Below are 26,187 nucleotides of genomic sequence, written 5' to 3' on the forward strand. Positions count from 1 at the left end.
CGTGCCTGCCACTGCAACGGCCATTGTACTTTGTGACGTTAAAAATTTTCGTGACCAGTATTCTGTGGATAAGTGGGCCTACAGCCAAGACCCTTCTTCTAGATATGTTTACAGTTGTTTTATCAATAAAAGAACCGACTTTCCGTTTTAGGACAGGACTTTAGGTCTAGGCCACATGTCGGCAGCCGATGACGTTGACTAACGTAGAATGACGTGTTGAGCGTTGTAGGTCATGGTATTTTGCGATACGAAGCTGGCGCCAAGACTGCCGAACGCGAACTGTACGAAGACATAAATTGCTTTGCTAGAACGCTGAATCTCGTCACAACGTTCTTGGAGTCAAAGATTTACGGAACAGAAAACTGATAGCAGCAAAGCTTAGATCCACTCAACTCTTACATTTCTACATTGGAGACTAAGAGTGCAGAAACAATGGGATAAACTAATGCGAAAACCGCCGTCAGTAAACGTGCGAAATAAAGTCAACGATTCTTTCCTGATTCTGAATGACAATTAAATTTCGATACACGATTAGATGATCAGAGATTGTAAATAAATACTACATTTTGGAAGCCAATTCAGTACCTTAGATACATATTTATAAAATCATTTACAACCGTTCTTACCAAATGATTATTTATAAAAAAAATGTTGTTTGCTGTGAAAAGTGGATACAAAAAACTTGAAAACTGAAGAATCGCGCTTTAAATAGCTGAAACATAAATCTCAATGTACAGAAGTACATACCTATGTACTTTAAAAAAAGGTCGTACGTACGTATAAAATAATAAAATGAACAATGACCGATTTGTACACTGAACAGCAAGGGTTAGCATGAATTTTAAACAGTGTAGTCCAATTTAACGAGGGCATTCGTCTCACGACAAAGATGTTTTATTCAATATCACTGTACAGTTTTTCGTTTTTTCCTTTTTCGCGTCAAAGGTAACCTCGGCGATGTAAAATTGCAACAGCACAACAATGATGAATAACATAGATAACAAAAGAATTCAAAACATGTACTACTTGCAATGATTATATCAGTATATTATATCAGAGGTTTTGGTAAGCTTTCAGTTGCGCCCTAGTCGTTCGTTACACTGAAAATCATTACTTGATAATATTGTGAGTTATTCTACATGAGGTGGCAGACCATGAAATAATTACGAGTTTGCGGAACTGTGGGAGCAGACGGTTCAAACACTTTTTTGAGCGTGTACAGCCCCCCTCTTATGCATCCTGAATAAACCGTCACTCGCCAAGAGCCCGTAAACAAAAATTTCAGTAATGATTTCACAGGCTCCCGCGTTACCATAGGCAGCAGCCTTTAGTCTCTGATCTATAAGACGCTGTCTTGGCAGTGACGCACTAAAACTATTGGTATTTGTTTATATGGATTTGTGGCTTAGAAGGCGAACAACAAAAGGAAGGCCATCATAAGACAGAAAAGACCCATAGCTTCGGACAAGGCGAAACCAAGAATGGCATACGAGAACAGCTGCTGTTTAAGGGAGGGGTTTCTCGCATAACCAATGATCAAGGAACCAAAGACCGATCCAATTCCAGCACCTAGAAACAAGAAAATAATTCATTAGAAAAATCAAACCACTGTGCTTCATATTTTGGATGTAAGAAAATCTGAGAAAAACTGATATGAAGTAAAATTATACCGCAATACCTTCGTGCCATTAGTTATAATTCTGTTTGATACTGTACACATACATTATGGGTTAGTGATACTAATGGTACCTGGGACAATCTTCATTGCAATCAATATTCATATAATCGTCAGTGGACGTTTCGCTCATGCCTATTCTCAATTGACTGATGCAGGCAGATTTGATATTTGATTATAGTTTAGCTACATGGAATATGAATCATGAGAAAGAATAGTGTGACATAAATTTTCCTTAAACTATACAATTGCAAAATATAGGTGAGCTCCGTATGTTGAATTATTTCAATTACAAAATCAACCAGCGAAAATCACGTCTGGACATAAACATATTATACACATATAGTTCTATTCTATAAAAGTATGTACAAATTTTTATTACACTACGAGTTAGACTGCGAGTTACTGTTGCAGGAATTTGATTACACACTGCACAGTAAAGCCCTGATTCACATAGACATTGAGTTTGACAGGGAAACCATATCTGGGACAAATGGACCAGGAGGAAGGTAGTCATAGGGCAAACAGCATTAGGAACGCTATCATCAAGCAGAAAAGACCCATCGCTTCAGATAGGGCAAATCCGATGACTGCGTAGGAGAATACTTGCTGTTTCAAGGAGGGATTTCGGGCATAACCAATAATCAGGGAACCAAATACAATTCCAATACCAATTCCTGAAATTTCGAAGGTACATCAGTACATAAGTCAATCAGGTCAATAATATTAGTTGGCTACTGTATCGTCATCGATAACATTAAACGTGGCACATTTTAGTATGTTCAAAATACGCCCAAATTAACGACTCTGGTTAAACACTGGGACAAAATAAATACAGAAAATAAACGTAAATGATTTCAATAAGAAAGCTTGACAATGATCAGCTAATGTTTCCAGTACATAAATATTGTACCACCAAGGTTATGTAAGGCATTGCATAATGATTTGTGTCCAGAAATTTTCTCGGTGTAAATGAGAGAGAATCAAGAACATAGGTATGGTAGCAGCATTGGCAAACGACTGACTGAACATGATAGGTGTATGGTCAATTCTCATCACGACTTACCGGATCCAGCAACTCCGACAGTTGCAGCGCCAGCGCCAATAAACTTGGCAGCGGAATCAATGTCACGGCTCACTGCTGAAGTCTGGAAGCTGCGTACAGCAGGCAGCTAGAATGGAAGTAGCATATATGAGAATTCAAACTATAGCAACACTATCGTATTTCACACTCAAAGTGCAATAAATGAAAATCACATATCAATGTTTGAGCAAAAAGAAGCCAAAAGTTGGCAAAGACGTGAAATATGATTAAGATTGAATGTGTTATCATACTTATTCAAACACAAGAGAGCCAAAATTTGAAATATGTTATGTAACCTTCGGATCATTATGCAACGAAAGACTTCGATATTTACCAGGCTGACTGGGGTCTGCCTCTGATTTTGTTGCAGGGACTGGCTTTGGTTGACCACAGCACTGCTCAGAGGTCGTAGGTATGACTTGGCTCCAGAAACCAGCTGTATAAAGTCATGTGCAAGTGAAAAGACGAGGATTACATAATGTATGTACGGACGTATCATTCAGACATATAGATATAGGAGGCAACCGGGATGGAACAAACGTATTTTACTTACGGTAGACCTGGCAATTGGGGCAACGAATCTGGTGCAGGCGTACATGTTGACGGTTGTGTGGTCGGTTCACTCAATTACCTAAAAATACGATGGTTGGATTACCAAAGTTTCGATCAGATCGAGTGTCGCCCGGCAGAAAGTTCCGCTGCTTAAAATGTAGAGGTCACTGACTAGATATCAAATTTTCTTTAACGGGGTTACGTAACGTCACTATTTGGCAGTTTTCTGTGTGAAAATCAATGACACAAATTGGGTATAAAATCTGCCGATTTTTGGGCTGAATGACCGTTAAGAGAGACACGTTTTACCGTGTGAATGCAGTCGGAAACGAAGGTGGATGGTGTTAGAGGACTGAAAATAAGATGGCCGTATCTTCCGGGTGTAAAAATTTGAGGATATGAAATTATGATTCAGTACGTCACGAACGACGTTTCAATATAATAACCAACGACTCGAACGTCGCCGACGATATTTCGGTGTCAATTTATATTTAACGGATGTACTTTTTTGCCACCGGCAATTATGGATGAATTTTACTCACTCGACAGCAAGCCCCGAACTTACCAAAGAACAGTGTCGAAGTCGAAGAGGAGGTGACCCGGCCTTTGGAATGTTGAATTGGTGAGTGAGCGATGAACGGAGTGGCGGAGTGAAGTGGGGATCGACTCGCAGAGAACCTATCCGCGCAGAGCCTTGAACGAAACGGCGCAGTTTCCGTGCTGAGGCAGAATCACCGCTTCCTACGCCCGAGCTACCGAGAGCTCCATTTATCGATCACCCGAATTTAGCCGAAGATATTTTTCGTCTGCAATATTTAGTCAAGTTGAAAACCGTATATGAAGAAAATGACGATCGACATTCGTCAGCGTCAATTACGGCGCGTCGTTAGTGTATATTTATTTGAACAAAAAATGACACTTATCACCTCTTATCGAAAATAATTTTGTTTCATTCGTTCCTGTACCACTATATCCCGATTAACAGCCCTCCTCGATCAATGCATCATTTGACTTTATTACACTGGGATTATTGCGGTTGAAATGGCTGTATTTATGCTAAATATTTGTAAATTCAATGGTTGTGGTCTTACGTTCAAAAGCTTAGGCGATCTAATACAACACATCGAGGAAACTCATATTGGTGAATAATTTTGCTGTCTCATATCAACAACTCGGGCTAGTTGAGGTTATGTCTGTTTTGAGGTTATCTAGGATTCATCAGCCAACGTTAAGCGACTAATGATTAATTATACTTTTCAATGTAATAACTTCTATGACATCCTACTAGCGCTCATACATTGTCGAGATAATACACTTTACTTTCATTACTGATCGTTTGTTTGGGCCAAAACTAATTTTTAAGTGATAATTAGTACATTCAAAAGTCCAAATTTGCGTCCTATGTTTGGGGAGATTTTGAAAATTGTCAATAAAATAATGTTACTAAACACGAATGTAGCTGTTATTTGACTCATAAAAACATGTCAGACTAAGATTGTCAACTAAGATTTCTTGGTACAATTATCAAACTCCAATCTTCTTGGCTTCCATCTAATTTCGGTGTAACTTTATACTACACGCACATTTCCAGATTATGACCCCCGAGTTGTTGAGCAAACAGAGCAACAGCAGCCAACTTGTATACCTCTGAGTTATGTATTACGATTCTTGACGGATGCTGCACGAAAAGAGGGCGTCAAGCCCGTTCATCAATCCAGGTCAAATCAAACCTGTCTTCCTTCCTCAACGCGCAACAAAAATAATACTCCTACGGGTCAGTTTTTGTTCACACCATCTTATTGTTTCAATGTGGTTTTTTGTTGTCTATCAAATGTATTCAAAACTATTCACAGAGTTATCTATTGAATGATCCTCTCAAGCTTGTATGATTTTCCTTATCATCATACGTACTTTCAAGCATGATACTGTTGGTAAAATTCAGCATGCATAACACATGTTTTGTAAATAATTCGCATCAGCATGTTTATTTACCAATCTTTACATTGCCTGGCAATAAAAAATGTCATCAAACGTTTTAGTATTTCCTTAGATGAATCAAGAAGTTTTGCCACGTGCATATTACAAGTACAGTTCTCTTTGGATATCTATCATTAGAAGCAGAGTTTATCATGTAGGGTCACGTTTTATTCCTTGTCTATCTGTGATACACCTTTTCACAGTTATTAACAAGGTGTGTTAATATCTTGATTGCATAGGTCTAAGTTCCTTATTCTCACAAAGTTTCTTTGCAGTTCCATCAAGTTAGTTTTTGCTTCTAATTTACTATTCTATTTCGATTTGGAGTAGGTTTTCAAATTTAAATTAAAGAAACGTACCAGAGGTATTGATTATATCCCACACGGATTATTAAGGGTTCGAAAATTGGTACAGACTATCAACGACGCATCATAATAAAGTACTGTTGAGAACTACAGGTCAGCCAAAAACTGGACACAAATAGGTCCAGCTTAACTGCTGGACTGTATTGAATTGAATTTATAAAAATCTAACGACCTAAAATGCTACACTTGTTACATGTTTGAGTTTAATCACATAATTTGTTACTGAAGTGATGCGTTCAGATGTGTTAAGTAATATGTTATACTTCAATTTTTCCTCGCAGATAAATAGAGTACATATTTCAGTGAGGCGTTTCTAAAAAACTGGTATATCTTCGTGAATGCCTCTATAAAACAGTTTTTTTTACATCTGTTAACCAAATTTAGAAATTATAATCACTTAAAAGTGAGTTAATCTAGTAAAATATCGCACTAGTACTAAAACTGTATCTATCATCTACTTTCTTGTTATCAGCCTTTGCAATTTGAGACAATGATATGAAATAAGATATTTCACCTCATTTAATTTTTTAATAAGTGTATGACGAAATTTGTTAACAGGACAAGCTCTTATCGCATTTTAGCTGTGCAGCTAAATTAGTCATAATAGATTATTTAAAAAGCATAGATCAGTTGATTACTACTGATCCGTCAAATTGTCTGATGTCATTGAAAAGCAAAGACTGAGAGAACATAACAGTTTGCTTAGAAAACGTGTACACAAACCTACATTCGATAGACTGGTATCATATGGAAATTAAAATATAGACAGTCGCTTTTTTCTAATCTGTGATCTACTCGCATTACTTGCTGAGATGATGGAATTTGTAAGTTTTTCAGGCCATACTATTCAAAATTATTTTCTAAATTATCGATTAATGTGACTTCGTGACTGAACCAGCTGTGAGTCTGCATAAACTAAATTCCAATCACTAACCATAATGAATAGCTATTCTATATGGACAAATTTTGAATATGATATAAAAACTGACAATGTAGGCAGTGAGGCAGAGGAGGGAGAGGACTTTGTTAGTGAGCCAGAAGACAGCAATGACTCCTGGACCACTTCCTTGGAGTTCTCCGCTGACTTCATCCTTCGTTATGGCAGCAGGTACATCCATTACTTTTCCTCATTAATGGAAGTTCTGGTGTAAATATTAACATTACTGTGGCTTCTGTCATAACTCTTGTTGCCAACAAATACCTTGCATACGTACATCAAGAAATTGCCCTGCAGGCTGGTGCGGATAAAATATATTCTTATCAAAACTTGTCCTATTTTTCCTAGTTAATTCATCTTGAAAACTATTATTTTTGGTCTACTGAACTAAATAATTAGATAAGTTCGTTTACACAGGATGCTTGTTTCCAAAGCTTAAAAAAAAGTGTCGCTTAATTGTTCTAAGTACCGACCCCCTCAATGAAACACTTGTATAGATTGAAACCAAAGTGAAAGAAATCCGACATTTGCCTGAGACTGTATTTCCTATGAAAAATCTCAAAAAATGTTAGTTTAGTATTAGCTGTAAATGTGAAATTTTCAATATTCCTCAAAAATAAATTCATTTGAACTTTCCCAGGCACAAAAACTACGGTATATTCGGAAAAGCTTATAACTTGACGAATCTGGGCAGTAAAACTTTAGTGCACTTTTATTGTGTGCTGTTTTGGATATCAGGCAAATTTTTTTTCAATTGTGCTTTCTCATTATGCTGAAAAATATGCGTAATTTACAACTTTTGCACTTTACAAATCCCTTTGGAGCGTTGAAATTGTTTATCATATGTATTGTCTGGAAATTTCTTTGAAAATTACAATAAGGTAGCACCAATCGATACTGTAATATGTTCAATACTACCTTACCCTGTTGACTGTCTTTGACTTGCCTAATTGCAGCACTTTGCCCATCTAGAATCATGTAATATTCCATTCTATTCTATCCCTACAACCTGTGTTTTTAAGTTATAAGTTTGTCATATACAAGAGCTGATAAATATCTTTTGTGGTGTCATAATTGATTTATCAATAGTTACGCAGCCTAGTACTTCACATAATATCAATATCTATTATAGGTATCATAATAGTGACAATCACACAGTATTGCTCTTTTCTTTGTTGACTTAAGCATGATTTAATGTTTGTACTGCATAAGATACGATTAGTTTTGCATATTTAAATATAGATTATGTTGAACATTTTGCATCTGCATGTTGTAGCAATTATTTGTGTTACTATTACAGATGTAACAAAAGTACTGGTCCTACATTTATTATATCTTTCAAGCTTATTGGAGCTGTAAACTTGTCCTAGTATATAGTAAAACAATGTGTAATTAGCATGTCACTTATAGTATCCCCTGACTGGCTAAGCATCTAATTGCAAGTATAAAAACATTATTATTTTCAATTTTTTATTTACCAGGAGTTTTTATTATAAAGTGGAAACTTCATGATAAATTGAATGCCATTGGTGTTTTTTACTTATGGTTATAAAGGTATGAAAAACATTTGGTGTAAGCCACGTACTGTACACATTAATTTCGCTACGCTATCAAATTTGGTATATATTTTTAGCAGCAGTAAGTTCACTCAGGTTACGATTCCGAATTTTGGGTAATGGAATATTGTGATTATATTGCAAAAATATACTATCCACCCTAAAAATTAGAGCTATATCAATTTGGCTTTTGCGTTTTAACTTACTATCATGATATTGTTTCTCTCATCTAAATTGTGCGAACGTATTGACATTAAATAAATTGAAATTTTCCAACTTTTAATCAATACATCTTGCATTGTATATATCATATACTATCGCTGCAAGTGTCTGAAGTATTACTTTCTTGCTTTTAGGGCTGTGAGCCAAAATACTGCGAATCAAAACAACAATACGGACAAGCCATTTGCCTGCCCCGTACCTGGATGTAAAAAACGCTACAAGAACATCAATGGCATAAAGTACCATTCTAAAAACGGGCACAAAAATGATAACAAGTAGGTACTATCAGTATAAATGCTTTGTCTAATTGCAATCCATCATTTACGTAAAATAATACTGATTTCCAGTCGTTTCAGTTTATCGTTAATACCAAATATTCCCATTTCTATAACTGTAGCAAATAATTCGGTCTTGTGTATGTATATTTATATATAATAATCGGTTTACTGTGTCAATATTTTGATATTTTAGAAAGTCTCAAGTCTCGTCGTAACTGGAAATCTTCATTTTTTATTGCTAATGTTAATGGATATTTTTGATATCTTTTGATTTTGAAGGAAACACCATAATACGTGCCAAACAATAATTAACTCCATTCTCGATTCTGAAAATATGTTCATTAATCTGTATTTTAGCCACAACTAAGAAAATAACAACGAATAAAAGAAAACAGATTTTGGATTGATCGAGTTTTGCGAGCAGTTCATCAGGTGTGACAGCTTTTTTTACTTGGAAAATAAGCTTCAGAATATCAACAGCTTTTATTATTTTGAATAATGAATCGAGTTCATCGAAATGCACATACTATTTGTCGGGTTCTTGCTGCTGCCCTGCTTTTATCAGTCCTGCAAGTACAACTATCACACGATGTGCTAAGAAGATATAATCTAATAAAACTGACTGGAACATTTCAATTAATCTTGCAGTCTAGTAAACCTATGTGAGAACTGTTATAGCCAACAGGTATCTAATTTTCTGCGCTTAGGGTACGGAAGGCGTTTAAATGTCCATGTGGAAAGAGCTACAAAACTTCATATGGCTTGAAAAACCATGCAGCAATACAACACAGCGGTTCTCTACTACAGGTGAAGATACTGCAAAATAACAAAATGGTCATTAAATTGGAAAGCGACTATGACAGCAGTACCAGTTCTATCAGTGACAGGCATTCTCTTCATTTAACGAAACCATCAAAATGTAAGGTACCAGCAATTGAAGATCACGGATATATAAAACAAGAGCGGTCTGTTGTCTCAGAAACAGATTGTAAAGGTGTCCTTGGTATTCTTACTCCTGCATCATCACCGCCACTACCTGTACATACCTCCATTAAGGCAAAGCCTGTAATACATCCGGTGCATAATGTACACAAATACCTTGCTAATTTAAGCTCTAGTCAAATAAATTATCCTAATATTACAGTAACAGCTAATGAATACTAGTCGAAAAGAATATATATATAAAAAAAAAAAAACTTCTAAGGATGTAGTCAAATGTTTCATATGGCCCAGGTCTTGAAACTTTTAACATAATCTCAATTTAATTATTCTTCGAAAATGTGCGTGAATGTATTACACTTGTAAGATGCTTAAAATTCACACAAGTATTTTAGTTCCCTTAAGATATACTCTAACTCATCCAGTGGGCGCAGCGACATTGTACACTCTTCATGCATCATATGCTCAGCACTATGCCATAGTCATCAAGCGCATACATTTTCAACTTTCTCAAGTTTAGGGAAACTGTCATTTCTGTGAAGTTGTCATAGGTAAAATAATCTTTAATCTTGGGTATGCAGGTTGTTCCCATGTTACCTTCCCATGTCCGAGCCTAAGACTTATTGTGTTCTTTTAACTTTGTTTTCATCATACATCAGCGATTGACTTTCTTGCATAGTTTTGCATAACACCTGTGTCTGTTGCCAGTAACTTTCTTCTTCTTAATATCATTGTTTGATAAAGTTGTAAGGTGAGCAAATATCAGCGTGACAATACAAATTATTTTTGTTCCAGCCAATATCATTGAAATAACTTTTCTCTTATCGCATAACGATATCTTTGTATTTTCGCTTAATGCCTTAAGTTTATGCATTTGTATCAAATATGTTTTCTTAATTGTCATTACTCATTTCCTCCTCACAAACACAAGAGCCAACATTCATTATCAGTTGTGTGATCTATATAACCATTCTTCAATAAAAATTTCATCACGATAAGATCATTACAGTTATAGAAATTTTATATGATTTCTTGACAATTATTTCGTACAAACCGTATAAATTACATAACATTCATGTAACACTGACATGACAACTTAATGTAAAAATGGGTGTATGCTGATACGCAATTGTGGAAAGCGCACTATAATATTAATTGAAAACATTGTCGACTCATCCTGCATAATGATATTACTATCATCAGCAACGGTGTTCAAACCACTCACTACGGTACATATTACACAGTTTGTGCCATGTTAAGCCTCCAATATACTCACTAGCAAATAATTCGTTCACCAGATTTTGACTTAACAATGTAAAAGTCAAGATAAGAGACAAAGTTTGGTTCTGACACATTTTTGATGTAATAACTACAATTTAATTGAAATCAAAAAAATTACCAAGCAGCTATATGTTGTTGAACCTGTGACTTGTTATATTTTGTTAAATTTTCTTCGCGCATGAAATTTGTAAACATTTTTCTCTCGTAGTCGTATGTCCATAGCATTAAAAAGAATTAAATTTTAGCAATAACACGTTAATAGCACTTGTTGGCAATACAAATCGATATTTTAACACTTTGTGTGGTACGATTAAAGATAAGTTTGACAAATATATTCCAAGTATAGAACAAAGTTATTGGTAAATTGAATTTATGTTGTACATCAATGCGATAACATTACCTTGCTTTGTTGGAAAATGTATAAAAAAAAAAAAAATTCATGTACCTAATATATTTCCATCAACATAATGTAGTTATTTATTTGTTATTACATTCATAATAAATAAATAGTTAAAGGAATAAGTAGTAGAAATTTATTATCGTAGAATCGGATTTTGTTACAAATAAACTTCTAAAAAACTTGGTATGTTTTCTTCTTTCTTTTGCTTCCCGCTATTGTAGGTTGTATCACTTCAACTTTAGCTACGTTTAGTATTTGTAGCTACAAAGAACATATTTAAACCGTCAAATTAAGAATCTTTCTTCTTGTCCCTCTATTTTATTTTGCTATTGGTCGAGATATTCACTAATAACTTTATGATTTTATATGTGGTAATAAATTTGTTAGTCTTTACTTTTTCTTTTGGAAAACTTTCTCATTTTCTGGAAAGAAGTCGCATCATTAATGAAGAATATTCTGGAACATTTGCCCACTGTATCTACGTTCAGAAAGAAAAACATTAGCCAAATTTTTACAAGTGAAGCATAAAAGAAGGTGGGCATTCACACAAGATTTCAATCCAAATATATACGAATAAACAAACGTGTACTCGAAAATGAATGCTTTCATCACGCGTATGCAGGTCACTGGATCTAGAACAGGTTGTAAGATTTGACTCTCAATAAGAAGTTGGATGAATCGATTCAATATGTTTAACAAACAACCACCTATCTGTATAGGATTAGCAAGAAAAATTTCGGTATCATGAGTGCAATAGTGATTTTAATCGAAGGCATATCTCAAGCATTACGAGCACTTAGTTATAGAAATCAAAATGTTTTTCCCGCATATGTAGCCAGCCTCTTCTCTTTCGTCATGTGATATAATTTTCATGAAATGAAGTAACGCATTTTGCATTGTAAGTGGCAATCATTGATTTTTTAATAATCTAGCTATCCATTTCTTAAACATATTTATATATATATACGTGTTGTACAATCTGACCACTCAGCACAGAAAAAAAATGGAGAAAAATACTATTAGTACGTATTTCACATGCCTATAATAATAGATACAGACGAACAATCTGACAGTGAAAAAAAGGTACAAGTATAAAACAAATAAAGGTAATACTTCGTTATGAAATGAATATATTTCGAGCAATATTATTGGATTACTTTTCAAGTTCAACCATCGCAAACCAGAAAATTTAACATACTTGAATATCCTCAAGTTAGATGTTCAACAGATAATAACTACATCTATGAATATAATGAAAATTTAACAATTTATGTTAGAGCAAAGTAATTCATAGATGAAATAACATTTAAAATTCAAACGATAACAAAGAAATGATGTGTGAAGAGAAAGGGATATTAGTTGCGTACAAAATATAACGTATATTTATTTTCATACCATATAAATTTTCTTCGGCAAATTAATTTCAGCATTACTCTGAATATTTAATTACACTATAACGTTCTTCCGATTTTACAGCGCAAACAATTATAAAACAGTAGCGTGTTTCACACACGTATGATTCGTATGTTAAAAGTGAATTATTATTTCTAATCTGCCATAATTTTAATACAGCACTTCTGTACCAATTTTTATTGTTAAATAATCTACTTTGAACCAACGTTTTCAGCTTATTCAAATCCTAGTAGCAGCTGAAGCGTGTATTAAAACAAAAGATGACAACAAGTGATCAGAATATACGCCGAATGGTGGATTTGCGTTAAATTTACACTCTTACTAGTACGTCATTATCCACGTTAATAGCCATTTATACAGTCATTATAGGTGTATAAAAGAATTCAAAAGTATATAGATAAGAAAGAAATCAGTTTATACTTTAATTAGTTTCTAACTATAGTTTTCCTATATACAGAATAAACTCAGTTACATAACTTGTGATAAAAGCATGGCAACAAAATTCCATACTTAGTCGTAAATTGAATGAAAAATCCAAATTTCGATTTCTACGTATGCGAGCTGTAAACGTTAACAAGCTCACCGATCGATGTTGTACCTTATTCCATTAAACACCAAATTCAAAGCTGTAACACATTACAAAGATACTTCAGCAAACTTCTAATAATGGTAAACATGCTTTTTTACTGCACATAACTAAAATACTGTCTATACACTCTCTTTGTAAATATACGAGGTTTTCTTCAAAGGTGGCTCACAGAGACTTTTCTTATTGCTCCAAGCGTTTGAAACATTAGGGACTGAAACACTACAAAAGAAATGAACCGATGTTTCTTGATATTCAATTTGACTAAAATGCTTCAGTCACAATGCTTGAAACACTCAAATCTTTGTTTCACCTACTACATGGCATTTTGATGAAAGCAAACCAGTGCGGAAGTTTCAAAGTCTGTAACTGCACTGAAAATACAAGGTATCAAGAGTAAGCCATCTTCAACAATACCCTCGACCATTCGTTCTTTAGAAATACCTTTTTCTAAACTCTTCAAACGGAAAACAGATTGCCAACCGATCAAACTTAATAATAATTGAAACAAATATTCCAACTGTATCCGGCAAAAATGTTGACTATCTAAGTGCTCCTCGGTTATGACGCAAAGCTGTCAATGTTGACTAATTCCATATTCTGCTTTGCGATTGATACAAAACCACGTATTGTTACCATCGATATAAAGCAAATGGTGCAAGAAATAATAAAGCAAAATATCCTCTGGCATTGCCTTATGTACTTGTACAGCGGATATTCATTACTCATTGCACTAGGAAGATGATGAAAAGATAATTACAAAAAAATTAGCAACCGTTAGAGTGATGAATTTATATATATTTTTGTTTTTAAATATACATAAATATAGTCGACTATAATTATAAATGTTTGAGAACTGTGTTAGGACGTCTGGGGGTGTGTAAATATGCTAATTCCGTTTACCTAGGCGAACCTAAAGTCTAAAGTATTTTGGAGGATAGTATGGTAATTGTATAATATATTAAAGTTGATGTTAATGTTAATTGCTTAGATATACTAATATCAATTTTAATAATTACAAGCGTCGTTACGTCCTTATGAAGCCAGCCAAGTATAAACAACAGCTGAAGTGTGGTCAATTAGTTGTCTTTAGTTTCACGATTATCCAATATTGTGATATATATTAGAAAAATATGCTATGCCTAAAGTATGACAAAGGCCAAAAGGCGACTCTACCAATTATGTCGTCAGGTTACCTGGTGTATTTTACTCTGTCAAACAACTTTTTTCGCCTATAGAATTGAATAATCCATCCCATAAAATCCAATTGTTGAAAACAAAGATAGTGAGACATATTGATGTCGAGGTAATATTGTCTTGAGTGCTGGGAGAGTTAATCTGGTAAATTTAGTCGAACAATATTGCTAATTCTTAGGGATGTGGTATCTTCAAAATTATCAAAGAAGTTATCTTTGTCCTAGGCTAGGCTGTCTAAATTCACAGAAAATCTCTCCTGACTATTTAAAAATCAACTACGTAATTGGGTTGTGTCATATTATACCAGCTTTATACCACATAATTCTCCAACCATTCAGTGGAATAAGTAAAGATACACCCCCCCTTGGAGAGCCAAAGTTTCGATGGGTTATCACTCAATGAAATTGTCATTATGGCGCAATTGCTAACTGTGAAATTTTATTGCTAACCATGATTATATTTCATTTCTACAATAACTAATACAAAGAAATAAGAAATGGTTATTAAACAATTGTCTACGACGATAGTATGCTCAATGTTTAACATGATTTTCGTTCACTAAACTATGAAAGTTGTTAGCATTCTATTAGTACCGTTATTCTCAAAGATTTTACATTGGATCAACCAACGAGAATAGCGGCTGTAATGGAATGCAGATAACACATTAATTAAAATTACATGAATCGCTACAAACGTATAATATACTGGTAAGCCATAGCATTTCCAAATTGAGGCTGGTAAAACGCGACACAAACCAAGAAAATTATCCACAGCTGTGATACTGCAGAAGAAAATTTGCTGATATTATATAATGAACTGATTTTTTCATTTTCCACAGTTAGATAAGTCTTCCTTGTAATAAATGATGGTTTTCTTCGTTACCTTGTTCCTCCTTCTCATCTTTCTACAGGTTTTACACATTGCACACCGCTGCACAAGACTACATATGCCTTACAGCTTTGAAGATAAATTAAATATAAAATAATAAAAATGAAAAATTCACAGAGAAAAGAATATTCAACGAAAAAAAGAGGGAGAAGAATCACAACACCGCCGGACACCAACCTTTCCAACAATTTTATAGAAAACTTCAGTTGACGGCAAGTGCTAACCGGACAAAAGGCAGACGACTCTACGGATCTGTTTAAGATCGCGTATATAATACATACATCGATTTCGCGCCTATAATGTAATATTTAACGAAGCAGCATCCGCGAACGAAGTGTAAATAATTATTCAAAAACGTAAATTCAAACAATATTTAATGAGTAATAATGCTCGTTATATTCTTGTGAGATTGGACATAAACACACAGTACTACTTATACTTCATTGCATTATTTATGAATCAATCATCTAATATACTTAATAATTATTAGACTAATATTAACCTAGAATTGTGATCACCCATCAACGTCAGTCATCATCTAAATAACATTCCCTTTCAATATAGAAACAAATCGCTACGTGTTAATTTTTGTAGTTTCGATCGGTTCATTAACTAAGATATTTTGGACTGACTGACTGACTGCACCAGGAATTCCGCTTCTACTTAAAATACATACAAGGAATTCTTTTTTTTTTCTTTTACAAATTTTGCCTTTAAGTAAATTAATAAACATAATATAGAATAATAATGATAAATCGTAATAACCATAAAGATAATAATAGGTAATAGTAGTAGTAAGCTGGCAGCAGTTAATAACCAGATATTTTCTCATAATAAATTCACACTAGATGACAATCTCTGACATGGCACTATCATCTAAATTGGAATTTGTTCTTTTGTCTTCCATTCATTCCACGATGTGCAATCAGCTGCCAGATAATTTATATCTCGTTTTCTCCGTGTTTTATATTTTTTCTTTTGTTTGTTTATATAGTTATATAACCATTTTCCCAATGACTACACACTAAGAAGTTCAAATTTTTTGCACTTTTTCACCAACAACAACCGGATTGTTACGTCGAATCTCTTGGGCACCCATTTCTCTGTAATCGAATTTGCAGTCGTGCTTGTCACTGTATCGATGCACGGAGCAAAATAATCCTCCACAGCGGCACTCAAATCCTGTAAGATATTGCAAGTTAGTAGATACCTACAGTTTCGATCAAGGGTAAAGATATAGCAAATGAAACTAGAGACGTAAGAACAGAAATTTATATTGAAACAAACGAAATTCATATTCTCACAGACAGTGCAACAAACTTAACAAAAATACTTCGTGTTTAAAGAGTAAACCTCTGAAATTCTTTTCACTATGCATGTACACCCGAGTAAAATCAGGTCTAATCTTCTTCATTCAAGCGGCTCAGAAATAAGGTTGGTTCCAACAGTCTCTATCCAATCACAGTGTCATATGGAGCAGATACGGCGTACATTATTGAATATGTGTAAGTTAAACGCTAGTCAACCTTATTCCTGACCTGATAAAATCAATGGGGGTCAGGTCCGGCATTATTCGGATTGGAACGTATATGAGTGAAATTTGCTGATTGAATTTCTAGTTTTTAGACTTAGTTTAAGGTGAAACCGAACTTGAATTGTTTTAGCCTTTATTTTGTTCGGTGCAAAATGGCATTTGATAGTTGACGAATATTAAGAGTAATGATTGAATTGAATTTGTTTTGCATAAAAATTATTTTTTTTTTTCCATTTCGTAATTTAAAGAAAATACTTTTATCTAAGTATCAGTCCAGGTGAAGTTTCAATCGATACTTACCGGTCAGGCCCACTTTCTTGCGACAAATAGCACAACGATTTTTCTTCTTTTTGGATTCTTTGTCGCTCTCCTTGCCATCAAAACTATCATCGGCATCCCCACTACTGACCGAACCTTCCGCAGCCCCACTACTTGCACCTGCTTCTCCTTCCTGATCTTCTCTGCTCACCTAGTCGTGCAAAAAATGAAACTTACTACTGGTTGCACATTTAGCGTCAATTGATGGTATATCCTACTTAATGGAATCACGAATAACACTCAAGAATGAAAGTTGACAAAAAATTATGTGTCACCTTACTAGTACAAACTCAAGGAATGTAAAGTTTATAAAGCATTAAGTATTCCCTTTCTTTGTCAATAGTGTTCCATTATTCTCAATCACAAAGCTATTGAAAAGAAAATTTGAAAAACTGAGTTAAGGAGTTACGTGAACATGGGAACTTGTCTGTGGTTAATGAATTATTATTATTATTACTATTATTAATTATTTAATTAATTAATTAATTTATTTATTTATTTATTTAAGCAGAAGGGAACTAACACATTGTGAACAATTTTTAGTGACAATTTTAGAAATTTGGATTTTTCTGGAGGGAAAAGTGAGACGTCTGAGAATTCTGTATCAAAAATGATATAATAAGCGTCATTAGAAACTAATATGCAATAAGAAAATTTGTTGAAATGCCAATTTTGTAGGTTAAATACAAGTCTTTAAACAAAGATTCAAAGCCATTTTAATGAATTTGATAATGAATGTATCAAAAACATATTGGGACTAGAAACAATAGCGTGACATTAAATACATAAGTAATAAAAAACTTAGGTTGGATTATACGACTTGCACTTTTACGACAGGCAATAAGTAGTGCATGAAATAAGATGCCTTATAAAAGAACTTCAAAACATAAATAAATAATTAGTGAACTTCAAACAGCGACCCCAAACTCCGTTAAATGAAGCATATCAACGTTTAATCAGTACCTGGTCACCGTCTGTTGAGGTGCCAAGCCCGGAGGCCATAATCTACTAAAATTTCTCACTGTCAAAAAATGTTTTTGGTGTATCCATGGCAACGACATTGACCATGGCCATTATCACAAGCGAGCTTAATATCTAACTTACCTCCTTTGGACTGGGCAGGTCGTTTGTAGGCTGAGGAATTGTGGGAATGGTTGGTTGTGCAGTCGTCCCCGTTGACGCAAGACTTGCAAATCCTGTCTGCAATGTACCAGCATTACTCGAAGCAGTTTGTGAGGTTGGTACGGAGGTTGGTGGAGATGCAGCGGAGACTGGTGGCTGTTGTTTTTTCTTAAGGTTTTCTTTGTAGCATAAAGAGCAGAGACCGTCGGTAGCAGGAGATCCGTAGAACCCGCAGCCGCTACGGCACAAGGCTTGCATGGGGTTAGATTCTCGTTCCATATTTGACACTTCTTTTGTTACTTTAATATGGAGTACTCTTTTTTTTCTCCCACTCCTCTACCCTCTTTCTATTCCTTTTATTATATAATCCTAAGTAAGTTTATTTGCGTCGAGCCGGTATTAGCGACGAGTTACTGCTTGTCAGATAACCAAGATTGCTAATAGTTCCTCGTCGCAGCCGACTCACTTTTTTTCCTTCCGCCGTTCCACGACACGGTGTTTATCGTCACCACGAACTTCTCTGTAACAACGATAGGCCAGTAAGTATGAGTTAATAAAAGGCTGTCCATGTGCGTGCGTGGTTAGATAAATGATCATTAGAACCTGACCGATTAGTCACAAAAATAATAATGCAAAAGAAAAGAAAAACCGCACATCAGCCACGAATTGGCAAGAATATTCTGAGAAAAAAAATGTGACATAATAAAGTAAAAAATATATGTACATAAAAAAAAAAAAAAACTGTACAAGGAATTTCTTTTTTCAAATCCTTCGAAAAATAATGACACTCACTTCATAAGAAGCAAAGTTATTGCGACGAATCCACAACATGGAGTAACCAGTGAAATATCTTTTGGGCATTTGGACGTAGTATTTTAATATATTGCACCACCCGCGCACCACACCAGGTCAAAGCAGCAGCGCGATTATACTTTTAGTCGTTTAGACGACGAACTTTATTTTGTTAATAGACGAGATGTGAATACAAAACGGTGTGAGTAAACCTCTCATTTTGCTTGTTTCAATTGCATACTGCGTAACTATTTCGACGTTCGATACAAGAGAGAAAATTGAATCTAACCGAACCCACAAGGACGGAACAACGATAACGACGGGCGAATGTTTTCATCATGGCGAACCAGGCAGGCAAGCAGGCAGGCAAGGCAGCAAACGTAGCAAACCAGCGAACGGCGAGGAGGGCCGGAGGAGGAGGAGGAGGAGTCGCGACGTCGGACCGAGGGGTGGGTCAAGGGGAGGTAAGCGGGGGCCCTTGGTCACCGCCGGATGGAATTGGGAGCGAAGAACTTTACTATGGACTCTGTAGAGCCCGCAGAGGCGCGGTGGCGCGGACACCAACTCCCAAGGCGAATGGAAGAGTAAAAAGCTGAGAGCGATGATCCCCCCCCGGCCCTCTCCACTCCCCGCCCTTATTCCACAGCAGTTTCAACACCGTACCAAAACGGTGGCGCGTTATTTTGCGCGCCCCTTACCGCCGGGTCATGGAGAGAGCGAAGAGCGACAACGACTGCGCGCGTCAAAGCTGTTGTAAGTATGATTGTTCGGTTATATAACGTGACATGTAGTAAATGATGATTAAATAGTAGAAGACATTTGATTTTTTAGGTTGCTTGGTTTAATATTGGTGCAACATATCATCGTCGTGCTTTGTAATTCACCGATTATCACCATCGCCCTGTTGTAACTACGCTCGTATATTTACAAGACGCAATCCAGTCTGGAGATGTTTAAATGTGCTGGGAGAAATAGCGCTTGATCCAAATTGAAAAACAAGGTTAAGAACATGTTATGCATAGATTAACCTCGCACATGTGTATGTATAGACGAGAGTGAGGGAGCTGAGAGAAATTGGCAAATACCCTGAAAATACGTCACTGCTTGATTAAGGACCAGCTTAGACCGTTGTGTAGCCGTGGATTTAATAGTACGTAGGAGAGAGAGAGAGAGGGGGAAAGCGAGATAGAGGACAAAGATGAGAATTGCTAGTGTTGCTCGGGTTGGTATCACTCTTCAACCCTGCGCCAATATATTTCTTTTATTATTATTAGTATTATCATTATTTGCCACTCTAAATTTTTTTTTTAATAACTACAGCCACGAAATGTTGAACATTTAAAATTAATTATAAAAACAATATTGGATTATGTCGAAAAAATGGAAAAACAAGATCCAAGATAAACGGTTTATTTACGTGGTGAGTGATGGCACAATAACATCAATAAAATGTAATAAACGTTGACCGAAGAAGCGAAGACGTTGCGTGTAGAAGAAATGAAGCAGCATTAACTTCGTAACATGCGGTAAATTGTCGAGGACACCCAATTTGCTGACTGACATGAAATTACATTATTACATAAAACTGGACGTACGTAACGTTACGTTGTTAGTGGGGAAAATTTTTTTAAAAACTTATAGGAACCTATCATTGCCAGCCGAGTTATCGCTTTCGCTTTCTTTTCTTTATTCCGTCTGATTTTTCATCAGACCCGACGGTTGTTCGGCACGAATTCACGTGAATATGTAGATATCACGGATAGGGGAGTGCATGCGTCCAAAGATCATAGGTTTAAAACGCGGATGAGACGCGAAACGTTGGGGGACAAACGGAGACTGAGAACTAATGCAATATAGAGAGAATAAAGAGCGCCGACGGGCGATGCGATACGATTGGCTGATACGCGCAGGCGCCGTGAGCCAATACCAAATTACTCCACTCCCATCACATCGCGGCTTCGTAATTTCGTATCGCGCGTCGCTCGGAGCAAGCTCGGAACGTCGCGGGGAAGTGAGAAGCAAGAATACTGCGTATTCGCTAGTCACTGCTGACGTAGTTCGTGCTCACCACGTCTTGCTGCAGACACTACACACCGATCTACGTGTAGGTATAATAACAATCACACGCAATTTGAATGGCCAGACTGTGTGTGCGCGTTTGTGTGCGGGTATTAAAAGGCAGAAGCGACGATGGTGGTAATTGAGGCGTACGATGCTACCCAAAATCCTGTTCTTTTTCACAATGATTAATTCGTATATATATCACAATAACGTGCAATACTATAATATTATAAATTTCGAAGAAACTGGTTATCCCTATCGTTGGCTCATAACTTGACGATGAACATTGCCGATTTTGGTATATGTGCACACTTTCTATCCCATCGAAATTATTGCACAAATTGCAACACGGCTGAGTGAGCACTGATTTTACATAATAGGCACGGTAATTAACGGGACGTTCGTATATTAGTCGGTACGCAATTATTTTTTTTTTTATTTTATTTATTTCAAGTCTTATTTCTACTCTTCATTTCGTCGAAACTTTAGCAATAATTATACATGTATTCACTAGGTACTATTGAAAGAGTTGATCAAATATAATACTACGAGTATATATATTACTTATTTTTCAGCCATAATATTACAAGGAGTATTTGTTTTTGGCCTATGCAACTCGGCGAGGTGGATTCTTGTCATTATAGTTTCCAATGGTTTAGCAAGCAGCAGAACTTGACTTCACGGCAGTCCGACAGATAGAAATGATTTTCATAATCGTCAACTATCGAAATAAGGTGAAAAAAAAATAAAAGACATGGACGGATGTGGCACAAAAAGATAAATTTTATTAAATTTAAATCTAACGGTAATATTTTAATTTGTTCAGGTAAAAGAAATGCGCTTGAAAACAAATAATCAGACGAAGATAAGAAACGCAAAAGTAATTTTTAAACTTGGCGCAAGTAAGGAATTGAATTGAAAACAGAACGCTGTATAGTTTTACGCATGTTACAATCTAGCGGGTCACATGGATTGAAATGAGACGTGGGTGGATATCTTCTGCAAACTATGTCATCTTTGTTCCAAGTTTTGGTAGTCATCCAAATTCTGGTCGTTGACTACCTAGTTTTTTGTTCGAAGCGTATTTTTACAAAACTTCCTAGTAGCAGCTGTTGCGAGTTCAGTGTCACGCTGCCTCGGTGAAACAGATCGCAGGATAGATTAATAATACGTATTTACGCAAATATACGTGTATTTACACTATTTTGATATTTTCAAGAATATCCGCGGACAACAAGTTGTTGCAATCTAGATGGAATGTTATTGCCCTTGGTGAGAATGCAATGCAAACATTGGCGAGGGAAAACTGAATCGCAGTAATATTTATTTCCGATTAAACGACGATACGGTTTCTTCGAAACTAGGAAATATGGTGAAAAACAGAGAAAAAAGAAACAGACGAATTTTTTTACTGTAGAATAAAAAAAACGATCTATAGATAGACTTGCACGCGGTGTTTATTCGTTGTGTAGCCGCCGCGCTTTAATACGGGGAAGAATAATTTTTCTACCAAGTAAACGAATCAATGAGCTGTGTTTTATCTGTAGTAAGAAAACAAAACTCAACAGCGATTCGCTGCACTTTCTTTACACGTTGCACGCATCGACTGCAGATCTCGCATTTTACTGTTCACCGTACTCGAAGACTGGTCAAAACGTGAAATAAGCAAAAGGCGTAAATTTATACCGCTTGTGTAAATCTTAATGTGTGAATTAATTTAGAAAATGGAAATCCTCATCGTTACGTAATTTAAAAAACGAGGCATACTGCTATGGACTTTAATTGGGAGCTACGTATTTCGACGTATAATAATGAAATTTACAGTTTACAATCATCGAGAATCCCAGTTGTCTGCACATTGCTGACTTACAAAATTTCATCAGCTAATTAACGCACATTTTTCACCGCCAAGGGATGACTTTTTAATAAAAATTTTACGAGATAAAGATCGTCGAGGACACAAATGCTCCGCTCCATGCTTGGATATCATGAATGTTGACGGTGACATTGAATGATTTGCAAAGTTCGAAAATAGCGTGCAAACAAAAATGGCGTTGCACGGGCAAATCTTTTGTGTTTGCAATTCCAGCGCAGGTTGTTGCGCGAACTCGTCCCAATCCTTTGTCATTGTATTCACATACTTAACCGTCATTGGCTACATTCAAGTATCAATTCTATACGCGTAAACTCCCAAGGCTTTTAATCTTACGCTATTACCTACTACTACCTCGTACAAGTGTCTCAGCAAGTATAGAATGTAATTGACTCATACTGTACTAAAAGTTAGCGCGTATCATTGGCACATAACAATGACGCACGATTATATTTTCAACTTAGATAATTGTATCAAAATCATCTTCGGATTTCCAATTAAAACCAACTTGACAGTTCAAAGCTTTAACCGATAGTTGCGTCATCAGCGGGCAAAATTATTCATCCACACTTTCAACTTTGAGAAACGGTGATCGCGGGAAATGTAATAACAATCATTTCCTCGATCACATCTTTCTTGTTTCAAATATTGTGCCCATACAGTACGATAACGCAATGTTTTACAGTACAAAAAAGGATCTGAATCACCGACTCAGGAAAACTTTATCCTACTAGTTATTTCAAGACAGCTGAGAAATGCTGAGAACTTCGAGGAAGGTAAGGATAATTTACAAAGACCCACGAAGATTTTGATTCTAGGAAAAAAATGACTCGGTGATATCTGTAGAAATATTCGATCTTCGTCAAATTTTGATTTCCCGCAATTTATAAACGAGCGATGCCGTCGTTGTCACTCAACATAATAAGAAAATGCGGTGGTAAGCTTTTCGAACAAAATCTCGTCGGTTAGTACTTGCAATTTTTTAATAAATACAATGTAGATTGTATTTTATACGCGAAAATGCTACTTTGAAAAGGGAAGAGTTAAAGAAGCAGCTTGGCGGTTATCAACGCTTAATATAAAACTTAAAAATTGCTGACTTACGATATCTTTTTAAATTCATGTTAGCCGATATCTGATTATCGAAAATAGTGTAATTCGGCTGATTGTGGGTCGGCTTGAAAGTTGAATATCAAAATGATTTATGAAACATAGAAATATGTATGCTTGAAATTAATTCGAGCTAGGTGTCAGCTGATAAACGCTTCATTTGCATAGCGCATATATATATGTATATGCATACAATGTATGCATCGTAAGACAAAATGTATCGGCGATGGAACAACAGGTCAAAAAACGTGGGACGTCTAACGAAGCAGGTGTATGAGACGAGACAAGTGAGTGTTTATGGACTATAGTCGTCGCATGTGTATGGAAGCATCGTCCTTGGCAAAGTCGAACCGACCAAGAAACTCGTGTTACACAGAGTTCAACCTCTGCTGATTCAACCTAGAGTTTATTATACCTATATACCTACACGATTACTTTTACCGTCGAAGGTCTATTCCGCTTATTTTTAATAAAGAAAGAACAGAAACAATTCTACGCCGCTACGGCGGGTGCAACAAATGAGGGGGGAGGGGATGAGTAAATAAAAATAATCAGCACGACCTTGTGAATTCAGAATATAAATATGAGACAAAGAAACATAATTTCTTCTGTCATTAAACCCTGCCACGAGCAAAGTTTCGAGAAACGCAGTGCTATTGTTACTGCTCTGTAGGAAAGAGAGAGAGAGACCGAGAGAAGAAAAGATTGAAGGAAAAATCATAACAAGCGTAAAAGAAAATTTCTCCACTACCTATAACTGAGGATTTCAACGATACCAAAGCTGAGGTGCATAAGCTTGTTGAAATAAATTTATCACTATGATTACTTGTGCGACGAGTTACCTCGGAGTAGTGATATCATTATTTAAGAAAAAAAAAATTAAAATAATAACAATCGTAATAATGGTGATAATAATTTCGTCGAAGGAAACCTCACAGGTGTGGCGAGAGTCTATCTCTTACGGCTCTTAGTATACTCGTACAGCGGTCATTACAGTTATAAAAACTACTCATCCATCATTTGAAGATCGTGCAGAATGTCCCAAACACTGACTCGCTTCGTTGTCTTATAGTCAACGCGTTATACCCTTTCTTTTTTGAAATCATATTAATACGCGTGATTTTTTAATTTAGTTCACTTTCGACGCCATGCCTGTAACACGCACGAGATTCGTTTCCACCTTTGATTGTGAGAAAGCAGAGTTGCACTCGAGCACATTGTGCGTTCGCTCGCCCGACGCGTGTACATGTTCGCATGCATACATACGGGTGCGTATCGTGCTCGTTCTCTCCTCTCTCCTCTCTATCGCTCGCGCTCTCTCTCTTTCTTTCCGCGTACGTAAACTCGTGTTCGCGTTCATTTGCGTTCGAATCATCGGCAGTAGCGTCACACACACGCGTGTCCAACACGTAGGCGTAATTCTTTCGTACGGCAATGCTAATCCGATATTACGTCGGTTCTTTGTTACCTGTGTATTTCGTGCCTGGTCGAACTCTTGGCTTCGACTGTTTTTTGTTTTCTACTAGCTTTACTTGAAGTGCGACGAGGTAGGGATCAATTTTTGCCCGTAAAGGGGAAAGGGTGAGGACGAGGCGTTATTTGGAAATGTGTAACATAGCTTTCGGCTACCTACGACTAGCACACACCTATAGATTTTGTCCCGTGTCGTAAAAATAGTACGCTAAAGGGGGGTACAAGAATCAGCTATTGCAACACTTACTGAAGGCTGCTGTGGCGTAGCAGGGCGCAATATGTCAGCTGACTTGACGTGTGGCCGATTGAAATCCTGCGACGTTATCCCACATATTCTTAATAAAAACTCGTCATATCCCCTCGATAACTCGCGACGCAGGTATTTTTCTTTATGTCCTTTACAGTACAGCGAAGCACTCAATCCACACAGGCACTAAAAATTGTCCCCTGGTTAATCGGTTAGGTGAACTTATTACTCCAACTCCCAGGCTAGGTAAAATCTCAGTCTTGGCCCTAGCCGTCGACCTCGGTTACTGACCAACACCTTCGCTCAG

At 36.1% G+C, this 26,187-nt stretch overlaps 3 protein-coding genes across 9 annotated transcripts; 1 reads left to right on the top strand and 2 right to left on the bottom strand.

Moving 5' to 3' along the window:
- Positions 1-859: 859 nt before the first annotated feature.
- Positions 860-4,011, bottom strand: LOC107223773 (ATP synthase lipid-binding protein, mitochondrial). Of its 2 annotated transcripts, none has more exons than XM_015663575.2 (5): positions 3,877-4,011; positions 3,313-3,390; positions 3,094-3,195; positions 2,742-2,847; positions 860-1,569 (listed from the first exon to the last, which is right to left on the bottom strand). In XM_015663575.2, the coding sequence occupies exons 2-5, from the start codon at positions 3,355-3,357 to the stop codon at positions 1,406-1,408; spliced, it is 417 nt and encodes a 138-aa protein (XP_015519061.1). In that variant the 5' UTR covers positions 3,358-3,390; positions 3,877-4,011; the 3' UTR covers positions 860-1,405. The 2 variants fall into 2 exon arrangements, with proteins under 2 accessions (XP_015519061.1, XP_015519062.1); XM_015663576.2 differs by having other exon boundaries at positions 3,854-3,920.
- Positions 4,012-4,117: 106 nt separating this feature from the next.
- LOC107223777 (juxtaposed with another zinc finger protein 1) lies at positions 4,118-11,402 on the top strand. Of its 5 annotated transcripts, none has more exons than XR_006905332.1 (6): positions 4,118-4,452; positions 4,903-5,085; positions 6,650-6,761; positions 8,503-8,643; positions 9,004-9,078; positions 9,354-9,494. XR_006905332.1 is itself a non-coding variant. In XM_046745260.1 (5 exons), exons 1-5 carry the CDS (start codon positions 4,353-4,355, stop codon positions 9,011-9,013), a joined length of 546 nt encoding a protein of 181 aa, XP_046601216.1. In that variant the 5' UTR covers positions 4,118-4,352; the 3' UTR covers positions 9,014-9,495. The 5 variants fall into 5 exon arrangements, 3 of the variants coding, with proteins under 3 accessions (XP_046601216.1, XP_046601213.1, XP_015519066.1); XR_006905333.1 differs by having other exon boundaries at positions 9,004-9,237; positions 9,354-9,474; XM_046745260.1 differs by having other exon boundaries at positions 9,004-9,495.
- A 2,640-nt stretch (positions 11,403-14,042) lies between these two features.
- Positions 14,043-26,187, bottom strand: LOC107223769 (AN1-type zinc finger protein 6). Of its 2 annotated transcripts, none has more exons than XM_015663566.2 (4): positions 25,881-26,187; positions 18,307-18,844; positions 17,185-17,353; positions 14,043-16,532 (listed from the first exon to the last, which is right to left on the bottom strand). In XM_015663566.2, the coding sequence occupies exons 2-4, from the start codon at positions 18,601-18,603 to the stop codon at positions 16,384-16,386; spliced, it is 615 nt and encodes a 204-aa protein (XP_015519052.1). In that variant the 5' UTR covers positions 18,604-18,844; positions 25,881-26,187; the 3' UTR covers positions 14,043-16,383. The 2 variants fall into 2 exon arrangements, with proteins under 2 accessions (XP_015519052.1, XP_015519053.1); XM_015663567.2 differs by lacking the exon at positions 25,881-26,187 and adding an exon at positions 19,117-19,259.

The sequence above is a fragment of the Neodiprion lecontei genome, chromosome 1 (assembly GCF_021901455.1).
Source record: "Neodiprion lecontei isolate iyNeoLeco1 chromosome 1, iyNeoLeco1.1, whole genome shotgun sequence".
NCBI classification, from domain to species: Eukaryota; Metazoa; Arthropoda; class Insecta; order Hymenoptera; family Diprionidae; genus Neodiprion; species Neodiprion lecontei.